At 35.8% G+C, this 14,636-nt stretch overlaps 1 protein-coding gene and 1 non-coding gene across 3 annotated transcripts in view; one reads left to right on the top strand and one right to left on the bottom strand.

Annotated features, from left to right (window-relative positions):
* The window catches only part of Trpc4ap (transient receptor potential cation channel subfamily C member 4 associated protein), a 76,977-nt gene that overhangs the window by 15,601 nt on the left and 46,740 nt on the right, over positions 1–14,636 (top strand). For both annotated transcript variants that reach the window (XM_026383239.2, XM_026383238.2), the window contains exons 2-3: positions 3,508–3,636; positions 5,730–5,846. In XM_026383239.2, the coding sequence (XP_026239024.1) occupies positions 3,508–3,636; positions 5,730–5,846 (246 nt within the window). The remainder of the gene's footprint in view (positions 1–3,507; positions 3,637–5,729; positions 5,847–14,636) is intronic.
* LOC113179018 (U6 spliceosomal RNA) lies at positions 2,155–2,261 on the bottom strand. Its single transcript, XR_003300312.1, has one exon. It is a non-coding gene; the product is annotated as a U6 spliceosomal RNA (small nuclear RNA).

The following is a 14,636-nucleotide window of genomic DNA, read 5'->3' as shown; positions in this document are numbered from 1 at the left end:
ATACATGTCAGTAGAATGCATTTTGACACATTGTACACAAATGAAGCACAAGTTCTGATTCCTTTGGCTGTACATAGTGCAGTGTCACACCAGTCATATAATCATGTGTGTATATAGGGTAATAATGTCCATCTCAGTTCACCGTCCTTCCCACCCCCACAATCTTCCCCTCCTTTCATTGGCCTCTGCCCAATCCAAAGTTCCTCCATTCTTCCCTACTTCCCACGCGTCCACCCTCAATTATGGATCAGCATCTGCTTATCGGAAAACATTTGGCTTTTGTTTTTTTGGGTGTGGCTTTTTGCTTAGCATGATATTCTCCAGTTCCATCCATTTACCTGCAAATGCCATAATTTCATTCTTCTTTAAGGCTGAGTAATATTCCATTGTGTATATTGAAGGGTATCTAGGTTGGTTCCATAGTTTAGCTATTGGGGATTGAGCTGCTATAAGCATTGATGTAGTTGTGTCACTGTAGTATGCTGATTTTAGTCCTTTGTGTATAAACCTAGGAGTTGGGATAGCAGGGTCAAATAGTAGTTTTCATTCCAAGTTTTCTGAGGAATCTCCATACTGCTTTCCAGAGTGGTTGCACCAAGTTGCAATCCTACCCATAATATATGAGTGTACCTTTTATTTCTTTTTCTTGTCAGTTGTTTGAGGTAGTGAGAGTGGTCATCCTTATTTTTTTTCCTAAGTACTTTAATAGGAAAGTGTTTAATCTTTCACTTTTAAGTATGATGTTAGCTATGTATGGTAAGTGCTTTTAATAGGTTGATGAAGTTGTTTTGTATTCCAGGTTTGTCCACACATTGAAGGTGTGTTTGATTTTTGTCTTTTTTTTTTTTCTTTTGTGTTAATTGGTACATCATGAGGGTTTAGTTCTGTAGTCTATTGATACATTGTATTACATTGATTGGTTTTCATATGTTGAGCTATCCTTGCCTTCCTGGCATAAATCTTGCTTGATCATGGTATGTAATCCTTTTGATATATTGCTGAATTTGGTTTAGTAGTATTTTGCTGAAGATTTTTACATCTGTACTCATAAGAGATACTGATCTGAAGTTTTCTCATAATATCTTTGTTTGGATTTATTACTAGGGTAATACTGGCCTCCTAGAATGAGATGGGAATGTTATCTCCTATTTTAAAGAAAAATCTGAATTATTGGTGTTAATTCTTCTTTAAATGTTTGGTAGTATATACCAGTGAAGCCATCTTTCTGTACCTGGGTTTTTCTTTGTGAGGCTTTTTTTTTTTTTATCACTAATTCAATCTCTTTTCTCGTTATAGATGTATTCAAATATTCTTCCTTAAGTCAGTTTCAGTTTATATTTTTCTAGTAATTTGTGCTTTTCATTTAGGTTTTCTAAGCCATTGGCATATGATTGTTTATAATATTCTATTATTTAAAAATATTCTATTATAATCCATTTTATTTTTCTAAGGTTGATTAGTAATATTCCCTTTTTAATTTCTGAATTTAATAATTTGAGCCAGTAGTAGTTAGTATAGCTAAATATTTGTCAGTTTTGTTGATATTTTCAGAAAATCTTGAAACTTTTGGTTTCATTGATTATTTTCCTATTCTTTATTTCATTTATTTCTGCCACAACCTTGTGTGTGTGTGTGTGTGTGTGTGGTGTGTGGTGTGTGGTGTGTGGTGAGTGGTGATGGGGGTTGGCCTTGTGCATGGTAAGCAGGTGCTCTTTCACTGAACTACATCCACAGACTTGTCTTTTTTGGTACTGGAGATTGAACCCAAGTGCTTAACCACTGAGTCACAACCCCAGCCTTTTTTTTTTTTTTTTAACCTGTTTATTCATTTTTTTTTTACCTGTTTATTCATTTTTTTTTTTTTTAATGTGGTGCTGAAGATCGAACCCAGTGCCTCACACATGCTAGGCAAGCGTTCTACCACTGAGCCAAACTCCAGCCCTCCCAGCCTTTTTAAAATATTTTATTTAGGGACAGGGTCTCGCTGAGTTACTTAGCCTTGAGTTGCTAGGGCTAGCTTTGAACTCACAATCCTTCTGCCTCAGCCTCCTGAGTCACTGGGATTACAGGTGTGTGCCACATGCCCAGCTCCACAGACTTTTATTTAAATTAAGTTTTGAGACAGAGTCTTTCTTTTTTATTTTTTATTTTTGAAAAAATATGGAACACATCACGAATTTGCGGGTCGTCCTTGTACAGGGTCCATACTAATCTACTCTGTATCATTCCAATTTTAGTATATGTGCTGCGGAAGTGAGCACAAGACAGAGTCTTTTTAAGTTGTCCAGGCTGACCTTAAATTTGTGATCCTGCTTTATCCTCTGGAGTCGCTCGCTATGCAGGCATGTGTTACTGGGTTCCAGCTCCTGCTGCAGTCTTTTTAATTTTCTTCCTTGTGTTTACTCTTTTTTTCCTATTTTCTCATGGTAAAAGGTTATATTATTGATTTGTGACATTGCTTCTATTTTTAATATCATCGTTTACAGCTGTAAATTTCTCTTAAGTACTCATTTTGCTGGATCCCCTAACTATGTTTGTTTTATTTCTTTGCCTTCCAAAGAAAGGAGAAGATATATTTTCATTGTTTTTGAGCTTGTATTGATTTGAACTTGCTTGAACTAAATGAAATTGCTGATAATGGCATTGTCCATTTTAATAGGACTAATAGATATCAGGATAAAACCAAAATATTATTGAAGATCTATTTATCCTGTACTAATAGTACTAGAAGTTTTTGATCTGATTAAGGGACAAATGCACATGAAAATAATTCATATCTGGCCCCTCACAGGTCAGTTATTCTCAACAGTGTTCATAAGTGTTCATTGCATAATGGTGTGTCCCAAGAGGGTTAGTGAAAATTTTCATAATTGATTAATGTTTCTGGCATTGTAGTGTTGCTGTTCCTCATGTTGTCAAACATTTACTGAGTCCCTGCTCTGTCCCAGGCACTCTGTGGTTGAGTGAGATTGGGAGTCAGGAGGACAGGGGCAGGCATAGTTTGGTACTTGCTCTGAAGTAGTTGTGGTCTAGAGGAGAGGGATAAATGAATCTTAAGTTAGGAAATGATAGGATAAAGTATGCAATAGATAAAGCCCCAAAGGAGGGGTGCCTAATTTCTTAGAAAGGAGAGAGGAAGGCCAATCAAGAAAGATTTTTGTTTGGCTTGTGTTTTAAAGGGGAATGAACAGTTCAGATAGAAAACACCAAGAGTGTTTTAGGCAAGAGAACAGGTACAGAGAGAGAAAACACATGCACTTGGAACCTAGAGTAAGCCTTGGGAAATAGATGAGGCTGAAAAGTAGGGGTTAGTTTATGAAGGGCATTGCATCATGAGGTAAGGAGTTGGACTTTTAGTTTATAGGCTCTTGAGCTTTTGAAGATTTGTGTAAGGAGGCTTTTGAATTGTTTTCCTGGGTGCTATAGGGAGTCAACTGCTCTGCTGGCTAGTATTTCTTTCCTCTTCAGTAAAATGTTCCTTTTTTTTTTTTTTTTTCCAATTCACAGTTCACTGAGACTTTTTTGACAGAGAGGGACAAGCAGTCCAAATGGAGTGGAATTCCTCAATTGCTTCTTAAACTGTATGCCACCAGCCACCTCCACAGTGACTTCATTGAGTGCCAAAACATCCTCAAGGTAACTTGTAGGGGCCCGAAAGGGCTATCTTTAGGGTCTACAGGTGATACAAACTGCCTGCCATTTTAAAATAGCTTTTGTCTTAAAATTATATAAGCTGTACAGAATTTGAGAATTTCAGAAAAAATGCGGAGAAGTAAAAATCACCAGTAATCCCACCATCTGGAGATAATTACCATTAAGTTTCCTTTGTGTATTCCTGCGTGCTTTATTCATGCTTATTTTACAGCACTGTTTGATTAATTTGGGAGGTTAAAACTGTTCCTGAGGATTTTGATAACACCCCCCCCCACCGCCCCCTGGTGCTTGGTATTGAACTCAGGGCCATGTGCATGGTAGAAAAGCACTCTTCCACTGAGCTACATCTCTAGCCCTGGATGACATTCTTTAAACAGAGTTTAAAAGATCCCATATTGCTGAAGGCTTATGAAAGGTGCCTTATAAGTTGTTCATAATTACCATTAACATAAAAAGATTGAAGGGACCAGGTTTGATAGCTAGAAAGGGGTGGAAAGAGTGCAAAGACATTATGCTAGGGCAGTTATTCTCAGCAGTGTTCATCGGAGTGCTGGGTTCCATCCCCAGAGTTTCTAACCCAAATGTAAATTTAGAGTACCAGATCTAGCTGCAGTTATAACCTCTGTAAGTATATTTTATCATAATGAAGATGAATTATATAATGTTCTTTAGAGGTAAAGTTTTGATGTTATATCATAGAAGGTATTCCAAAATAAAATAGTCACTAAACCTCAGCTTTACCTTTGAGATGTTTTCATGTTCTTGATCTCCCAGTCTGATTGAGATTGATAGAAGTAATTTTAGCCTCTTATTTAGAAATGCTTTCCAAAGAATTTTATATTGTTTTATTTTATTTTTGTAAAATCTCTCAAGAGATAGGGTTGAGGTAAACTTGAAGGAGAGGAAAATTAATATCTGAGTCTCTAATGCCTGATCATCTTTCTTTTATATATATAGATACACACACGTGTGTGTGTGTGTGTGTGTGTGTGTGTATGTTTATGTATTTTTTTTTTAGTTGTTGGACCTTTATTTTATTTATTTATATGTGGTTCTGAGAATTGAACCCAGTGCCTTAGACATGCTAGGCAAGCACTTTACCACTGTGCTTCAACTCCAGCCCCCTGATCATCATTTCTTTATTCATCTAACAACTACTTATTTGAGAGTTACTACATAGTAGGCTTTTATACGATTTTTTTTTCTATTAAGTTTTGTTCCATATGAATAAAGGTTTCTGTGGCTCCCAAAATTTGTTGAACCATTGCCCTATTTCTACCATATCAAATACCTGTTATGTCTTAAGACCTACAGTGAAGAAACACAAAGAGGAATCTGTTCTGGGCTTCTCTTGAAGGAGCTTTGTATTCTAGGGAAGAAATAATATAGATTTATAAATAGATAAAAAATAAAAATGCTGAATGTCATAAGTTACACAAATTGCTTTGGGGCTTTAGAAGAGCATCGGATTACTTTTGAATGGGAGGAATCAAGATGGACTTCCTTCAGGAGATGACTCTTGAACAGATTTGGTTATTGTTGAAGAATCAGTCACCACAAAACTTAGCATTTATCACTTATCTCTCACAATTCTTGGTTGATTGAATGATTCGTCTGCTTCTTCTTCTTTGGGAAGGTTTATTGAGACATCTGGAATATTCAAAATGGCTGGTTGGTGTGAACTGTCAGCTGGAGATAGGCTAAAGATACCAGTTCTGGCCTTAGTTCTTCTGCTTATGACCTCAATAGGTGGCTATGTTGAGTTTCTCATAGCAGTACCATTAGGTTCCAAGATGGCAAAAGCCAACTCTACCAGCCTTCTTAAGGGTTATGCCGGAAGTGGCATAGTGTCACTTCTGCCACATTATGTTAATTGAAGGAAATCACCCCAACCCAGATTCAGTGTGGGCAAGGATTCTAAAGGAGTCTGAATACTAGGAAGTGTAATTCATTTGGAGTCACTTATCATTATGCTCATTGGGATTCAACTTGTGACTAAAATGCAAACTGATATTTTAATGTTGGTCTGTGTTGAATTCTAAAACAGAATGTCTTTGTCCTGTTTTTTAAACTAGGAAATTTCTCCTCTTCTTTCCATGGAGGCTATGGCATTTGTTACTGAAGATAGGAAACTGACTCAAGAAACCACTTATCCAAATACTTACATTTTTGACTTGTTTGGAGGTGTTGATGTAAGTAACTGTTTTCTTATTGTTACTGTTATTTCTCCTACTTAAATGGTTTGAGAATTTAAGTATTAAAATGGAAGACAGGAAACATCAGAATTTATAGCAAACATTTCAGATTTTACCTTTCAGAAGCAGAATGGCATTCTTCTATGTTGAAGCAGCATATAGTTTGTTTGTTTTTTTAAGAATTTATTTATTTGAATTGATAATATGGCCATCTTTTTTTTTTTAAAAAGACACAAAGCAAAAAGTGTATCCCACTTCCCCCTGTGTCTCCTTCTCAGAAGCAGTTGTAATTATTAGTTTATTGTATGTCTTTCTAGAGATATTATGAGGCAATATGTGTGTAAATACCCCTCACACCTTAGCTTATTGTCTCCTCACCTGCAGGGGCATACCATATATTTGGTACACTCTCCTGTGTCTTGCTTTTTTGATGTAATTTTCTCTAGCTTGGGGATAGTTTCATTTTAGTACATATAAATCTGCCTTATTTTAAATAGCCAAATAGTATTCCTTGGTGTAATTATACCATGATTTATTCATGCAGGTCCCAGTTGATGGGCATTTAGTTTTTCTACACCTTCCCCCCCCCCCTTTTTTAAAATATTTATTATTTTACTACAAAATAAGTTCATTTTTGTCTTACTGCCCAAATCAAGAAGAACATTACCAGATCTAGAAGCCCCCTTCACCAAACTGTCTTTAAGTTTTCACTAAGCAGATGTGAGAAAAGTAATATTTCTTCATAGTTTTTTCTAGCCATATATTTCACCCTCTTTTTTAATATTTTATTTTTTAGTTGTGGTTGGACACAACTAAAAAATTATTTTTTTATTTTTATGTGGTGCTGAGGATCAAACCCAGGGCCCTGCATGTGCTAGGCAAGCACTCTACTACTGAGCTACAACCCCAGACCTATTTCACCCTCTTTTTTTTTTTTTTTTTTTAAATAAATGGGAAAGACAAGTGTGGGATCAATTTCCATGTGAGAGGAGGCCAGGTGCTCAGTGCTGGTTGTATTCCATTTGAGACTTTTGGACAGTCAAGTTGAGAAGTGGGTAGGGCTGCTTGATATTACCTTCTTGAATTTCAGAGGAAAGGTCCTGATTGGCCTTATAATTTTTTTTTTTTTTTTTAAAGAGAGAGAGAGAGACAGAATTTTATTATTTATTTTTTGGTTTTCGGCGGACACAACTTCTTTATTTGTATGTGGTGCTAAGGATTGAACCAGGGCCGCATGCATGCCAGGCGAGTGCGCTACCGCTTAAGCCACATCTCCAGCCCCTATTTCACCCTCTTAAAGTATACAGTTCATTGGGTTTTTAAAAAAATTTTTTGTAGTTATAGATGGACAGAATGACTTTGTTTATTTGTTTATCGTTATGTGGTGCTGAGGATTGAACCTAGTGTCTTATGCATGCTATGCAAGGGCTCTGCCTCTGAGCTACAGCCCCAGCCCAACTTATTGGTTTTTTAGTGTGTTCATAAATATGTGCAATCATCACTACAGTCTTAGAACATTTTCATTACTTCAAAAAAGAAACTCCATATGTAGCCAGGAATGGTGGTGCATGCTTATAATCCCAGCGGCTAGGGAGGCTAGAGGATCCTCCTGAGACAGGAGGATCACGAGTTTAAAGCCAGCTTCAGCAATGGTCAAGAGCTAAGCAACTCAGACCCTGTCTCTAAATAAAATACAAAATAGGGCTGGGGATGTGGTTCAGTGGGTGAGTACCCCTGAGTTCAATCCCTAGGTCCCACCCCTGGCCTCCTGAAAAAAAAAAGAAACTCCGAATGTATTAGTTTTTGCTTCTCTGTCTCTCTTAACACCATCTGGCCCTGCCCTGGATACTGTGAATCTATTTTTTGTCTCTGTAATCCGTGTTCTGGACATTTCATATAGATGAAATCGTGTAATGTCTAGTCTTCTGTGACTGGCTATTTTCACATAACATAGTGCTTTCAGGGTTCATCATATTGAGGCATATGTCAATACCCATTTTCTTTTTATGGCCAAATAATATTCGATTACATGGATAAATTGTATTTAGTACATCTGTGTATCCAAAGATGGATAGTTGGGTTGTTTCTACCTTTTGTTTTGGAGTGGGGAGGTACCAGGGAATTGGACTCAGGGGCATTCAACTGAGTTGCTTAGCACCTCGCTTTTGCTGTGGCTGACTTTGAGCTCATGATCCTACTGCCTCAGCTTCTCAAGCCACTGGGATTATAGGTGTGTGCCACCTTTCCTGTGCACCTTTTGACTATTATGAATAACATTGCTACATAGATTTTTGTACGGCTTGTCTGGCTTCCCTTGTCTGGCTTCAGAGTCTTTTTGCATGTTTTTTCCTGCTGTTTGATTATAAACTATGTCTATTTCCTTCTAATATTTAAATTTTTTATTGTATAGTTTAAATTTTTATACCATTTGAATTTTATTTTGTTTAGGGGTTGAAATTTGACAAGTTTTCTTCAAGATCTCTACCTTTTCCCTTATTATTTGGAGGGAGTAAAAGGGAAGGATCATAGTGGAGTATTAAGGTTATTCTCTGTCTTGATCTGGGTGATGGCTGTACAGGAATAGTGTTCTGTTTATAAAAACTGGAGCTGTACTCTTAAGATTTATACTCTTTACTGCATTGTGTTATACTTCACTTTAAAAACTTTCCTTTTTATTAAAGATACCAGTTTCCACAAAAATAAAGATTATTTTATCTTCATCCATATCTTCAACCCTTACCACCCTTTCAGTGCTGGGGATTGAATTGAGGCCCTTGTACATGCTAGGCAAGTGCTTTACACTGAGCTGCACAGCCCCAGCCCCTTTATTTAATTGCTGCTGAGCATTCCCTCTTCTCAGCAGATCCAGTCATCCTATAGCATTTACTTACTAGCCAGCTAGAGACTTTACTTCTGAATTGTTCATCAAGGAATTTACTGAGTAAATACCAACATACTTACAGAAGGAAAAAGAATAATGTAAGTCTGTAGCCTGGTTTGCAGTAAAAAATGTGGCTTTGCATAGTAAGAGCCTGTCCTATCTTAGAACCTCATTGGATCAACAGTTCTTGATTTTGTGGGGTTTTCTTTTTCTTTCTTTCTTTCTTTCTTTTTTTTTTTTTTTTTTTGTACCAGGAATTGAACTCAGGGCACTGAGCCACTTCCCCAGCACTTTTTTGTATTTTATTTAGAGACAGGATCTCACTGAGTTGCTTAGGATCACCCTAAGTTGCTGAGTCTGGCTTTGAACTTGTGATCCTCCTGCCTCAGCCTCCCGAGCCACTGGGATGATAGGCGCGCCAGCGATTTTGTGGGTTTTTCTTTCCTGCTGTGACTTAGATCATCCTCAGGAATCCCAGTCTTCATAAATAGGGGTTTTGCTTTGGTCTTTTGTGTTGCATAAAACTTTCAGTTGTTGCATTTGTTCTTGTTGAACTTTCTTGCAGTCTTGCTCTTGAAGATTTTTTTTAATATATGTATTTTTAATTGTAGATGGACACGATATCTTTATTTTATCTATCTATCTAACTATCTATCTATCTATTTATTTATTTTCATGTGGTGCTGAGGCTTAAACCCAGTGCCTCACACATACTAGGCAAGTGCTCTACCACTGAGCCACAACCTCAGCCCCTTGAAAGTGTTTTCTAAAAAAGCTCATTTCCTCCTTTGTTCCACACTAGCAAAATCCCAGAATAAGCCTTATTGGTTGTGCTGTCCAAACCTCAGCTGAATTGGAATGACTGAGCACAATCTTAGCTGGATTACTTCTTATCAACTTGACTTAACCCTACAAATGACATTGACAATATATCTTAGAGTCTGTAAAGTCACATGACAAGTAGGTAACCAAGTGGAATGAAGTAGTCCCAAAGCAAAATCATCTGCAGAAATCAATCAGAAGACTATAGGGGCTGTGGGGAACTGTGGTGTGTGTGCCTGATACTATGTGGGAAATGACTCTTTCGTTCTCATTGTCAGTTTCCCTGTGGGGATGGGAAATCTAGATTCGTGGATAAAATCTCCCAGCTTTTTAATAGACGTAGGGCTATATATATATATATATATATATATATATATATATATATATATATATTATTAACCAATGTAATAAAATATAGATGTATTGTAAGTGTGCGCCAAAACTTGGCATTCAGAGACTTTTACTCATTGACCTAGTCCATCTTCCATTTGAAATAAACTTATTTTAAACATAGTAATCTGAGCAGTTGAGCATAATACGTCTTGCTGGGTGATTGTGATCTCTTTTGAAAAGCACTTATGTAGGATGCCTGGCCATCTTAAAGATCAGTACTTATTTTCTGTTGTTGCTTTCATTTCATGGTGGTCTCCTGACGACATAAGTCAAAATGAGGTAAAGCTTTGTATACCCCCTCAAAAAAATTAAATAAAAATAAAACAGAAAACAAAAAAGGTCTTATTTACATTTATATACATGGATAGTATAGCATTATTTGCTTTGTTTTGTTTTACCTTTATTTTATTTATTTTTTATGTGTGATGAGGATTGAACCCAGTGCCTCACATGTGCCCTGCCACTGAACCACAACCCCAGCCTCAGTGTAGCATTATATGTAATGATTGAAAGGTATCCAGCCAGGTGTGGTGGTGAATGCCTTAATCCCAGCAACTCAAGAAGCTGAGGTAGGAGGATCACAAGTTCAAGGCCAGTCTCAGCAATTTAGTGAGGCTCTAAGCAATTTAGTGAGACTCTGTCTCAAAAAATAAAAAGGGCTGGAGATGTGGCTCAGTGATAAAGTGCATCTAGATTCAATCCCCAGTACTACCACTACCACTATTACTACTACTACTACTACTACTACTACTACTACTACTACTACTGCTACTACTACTAATATAATAATGTACATACCATAAAGTTAGCTTTTTAACCACTCTTTATTAGTTTCTAGTGTGTTCATGGAGTTGTGTGGTGATCACCAGAACAATGTTTATTTTCTGTCTCTGTAGATTTGCCTATTATAGACAGTCTCATAAATAGCATCATACATTGTGACTTTCATGTCTGGCTTCCTTAACTTAGCATAACAGTTTTATTGAGATATAATTTACATACTATACAATTAACCCATTTAGAGTGGACCAGTAAATGTTTTTTAGTAAGTCTACAAAGTTATGCAACTATCACCACAATTTATTTTAAAACATTTTTACCACTCAAAAAAAAAAAAAAAGAGAAACAGGAGGGCTGGGGTTGTAGCGCAGTGGTAGAGTGCTTACCTCATATGCGTGAGACACTGGGTTCGATCCTCAGCACCACATAAATATAAAAGAAAGATATTGTGTCCACCTAAAACTAAAATAAATAAATAAATAATTTTTGGACTGAGGTTGTGGCTCAGTGGTAGAGCGCTTGCCTAGCATGTGTGAGGCACTGGGTTCGATTCTCAGTACCACATATAGATTAATAATTATATAAAGGTCCATCAACAACTAAAAAATATTTTTTTAAAAAAAGAAACACAGCATCCTTTGTCACATCCCATTTCCTCCTAAGCCCCCCATCCTTAGGCAACCACCAATCTACTTACTTTCTGCCTATATAGATTTGCCTATTTTTAACATTTCATATAAATGGAATCATATAATATATGATTTTTTGTGACTCAAGATTTATCTGTGTTACAGTATATATCAGTACTTTGTTCCTTTTTTTTTGGTACCAGGTATTGAGCCCAGGAGCATTCAACCATTGAACCACATTCCTATCCCTATTTTGCATTTTATTTAGAGACAGAGTCTCACTGAGTTGCTTAGCTCCTGACTGTTTCTGAGGCTGGCTTTGATCTTGCAATCCTCCTGCCTCAACCTCCAAGCTGCTGGGATTACAGGCGTGCACCACCACACCCAGCTTCATTTATTTTTATTGTCAAGAAATAATCCCATAGTATGGATATACTATATTGTGTTTCATCAGTAGATGGGATTTGGGTTGTTTCCACTTTTAGCTATTATTAATAATACTGCTTTGATTAGTAAAATTGCAGTGAACACTGGAGTACAAGTGTTTCTGTGACCATATTTTAAAATTTCCTACTGAATTAGGTGTTTTTTTTAAATTCTCTTGGTATATATGTAGGAGTGGAGTTGTTGGGTCTTATGGAGGCTTTATTTAACTTTTGAGAACCTGCCAAACTTTTTTTTTTTTTAAAGGTGCTGCATTAGCCATTTGAATTTCAGGATCAGTTTTGTCAATTTCTGAAAAGAAGCCAGCCAGGGTTTTGATGGGCATCACTTTGAATATGTAGGTCAATTTAAGGGAGGATATCTTTCAATTTTTAGATTATCTTTTGTTTCTTTAAAAAAATTATATTTTCATTGCACAGTCTTGCACTTGTTTAATTTATTCCTAAGTTTCTTATTCTTTTTGATAAATGGAATCTTCTTTATTTTGTTTATTTTTATGTGGTGCTAAGAGTCAAACCCAGTATTTCACATGTACTAGGCAAGCGCTCTACCACTGAGCTACGACTCCAGCCCTGGAATTTTATTATTATTATTATTATTTTTAAAATATTTATTTTTTAGTTGTAGTTGGACACAATATCTTTATTTTATTTATTTTTATGTGGTGCTGGGGATCAAACCCAGGGCCTTGAACGTGCTAGGGCAACACTCTACCACTGAGCCACAATCCCAGCCCCTTGAATTTTATTATTACTTTTTAAATTTATTTTTTATTGGTCCCTTTTAGTTGGAATTTTTTTTTTTTAGTTGGAATTTTTTTTTAACTTCAGTTTTGGTTTAATCATTGCTATAGTTGTATAGTTGTAGAAATCATGTTATTTATATGTATAGCTTATGTATCCCAAGAGTTTACAGAACTCTTATTTATTAGCTCTATAATTTTTTTTTTTTTAAGTGGACTGTCTTTAGAATTTTCTGTGTTCTGGGTTATAACACCTGCACATAGAGATAGTTTTGCTTTTTCCTTTCCAATTTGAACCCCCCCCCCCTTTAAAAAAAAAAAAACAACCTTTGCCCTGGTTAGAACCTTTATATAATAATATAAATAGAAGTAGTGAAAGTGGATATATTTTTGTTCTTTCTGTTTTCGTTGGGAAAGCACTCAGTCTTTGACCAGTAATATGAAATTAGCTGTGAACTTTTTTTTTTTTTTTTGGTAAATGCCCTTTATTAGGTTGAGGAAATTCCCTTCTATTCCTTATTGATTATAGTTTTTTTAATCATGAAAGTGTGTTGAATATTTTTCAAATGCTTTTCTGCATCTATTGAGAGATTGTGTGGGTTTTACCCTTTCTTCTGTTGATATGGTTACTAATTTTTTTATTCCCAAAGACTGGGTACTATTTCCCTCTGGGAATTGTAAGAAACAATAAAAATACCAAGCACTGATTGAGCAGTGGGGACTTTTATTTTTGTCCAAGAATAGAAGAAATAGGAGATAAACTCACAAATCACCTTCCTACCCCTTAAGGGTCTAGTGGGAAGTTTATAAATCTCCAGTAAAAGAAACGAGGGGGAAGGGCAGGCTAATAAAGGGGAGGAATATTTATGTATTTTATTGTAATAAAGTTAAGAGATTTTTTGCTATCACTCTGGCCACCTTTTTAGATCCAACCAGTTTCAAACAGCTGTACCAAAGAGCAGTATTTGCCCTTCAGGCATCCTGTCCTCAAAGACAAGCAAGATTAGGGAAAAGTAAAAATTATACAAGGCCACTCAGGCAATACAAGACTAGGATAGAATAACAATATGGTGTATTATATTAATTGATTTTTATATGTTGGACCAACCTTGCCATTTGGGGGGCAAATCCCACTTTATCATGGTGTATTAGCCTTTTTATATGTTGCTGAATTTGGTTTGCTAGTATTTTTAGGATTTTTTATGTGTGTACATTTTTTAAAAAATTTCAAATTATGTAAGTTTGTGAACAATTCTAAGATATTTATTTTATTTTTTTCAATATTTATTTTTTTGTTGTAGTTGGACATAATACCTTTATTTTACTTATTTTTATGTGGTGCTGAGGATCGAACCCAGGGCCTCAAATGTGCTGGGCGAACGCTCTACCACTGAGCCACAACCCCAGCCCCGTGTGTACATTTGTAAGAGATATTGGTCTGTGGTTTTATGATATCTTTGTTTGACTTTGGTATCTGGGTAATTCTGGCCTCATAGAATGAGTTGGAAAGTGTTCCTTGCTCTGCTGTGATTTGGAAGAGTTTATGAAAAACTGATGGTAATTCTTCTTTAAATATTTTGAATAGTTTACCAGTGAAGCCGCTTGGGCTTCTGCATTTCTTGATGCATAGATGTTTATTTGTATCCTTGATCACTGATTCCTTTGCTTTACTTTTTATAGGACTATTAAGATATTCTGTTTCTTCTTGAACCAATTTTTTTGTAGGAATTTGTCTATTTTATCTAGATCATCTAATTTATTGGCATGTAATTTTTCCTGTTATTTTCCATTCTCTCTTTCACTAGTTTCCATTCTGATACCTATTTCCTTCTCTTTCCTTGCTTTGGGTTTAGTTTGTTCCTCTCTTCCCAGTGTCCTAAGGTAGAAGATTGATTATTGATTTGAAGTAATTTTTTAAAGATTGTCATTAGCTATAAATTTCCCTGTAAGCATTGCTTATGTATATTATAAGTTTTGGTTTATTCATGTATCTCAGATATTTTTAAATTTCCCTTGTGATTATTTTTTTAATCTTATTATTTAGGACAACTTTTGAATTATCCACATATTGATGAATTTCCCATATTTCTTTCTCA

This window comes from Urocitellus parryii, chromosome 6 (genome assembly GCF_045843805.1).
Source record: "Urocitellus parryii isolate mUroPar1 chromosome 6, mUroPar1.hap1, whole genome shotgun sequence".
Lineage (NCBI taxonomy): Eukaryota > Metazoa > Chordata > Mammalia > Rodentia > Sciuridae > Urocitellus > Urocitellus parryii.
The sequence above is the reverse complement of the archived record's forward strand: the minus strand, read 5'-3'. Positions and strand labels throughout refer to the sequence as shown.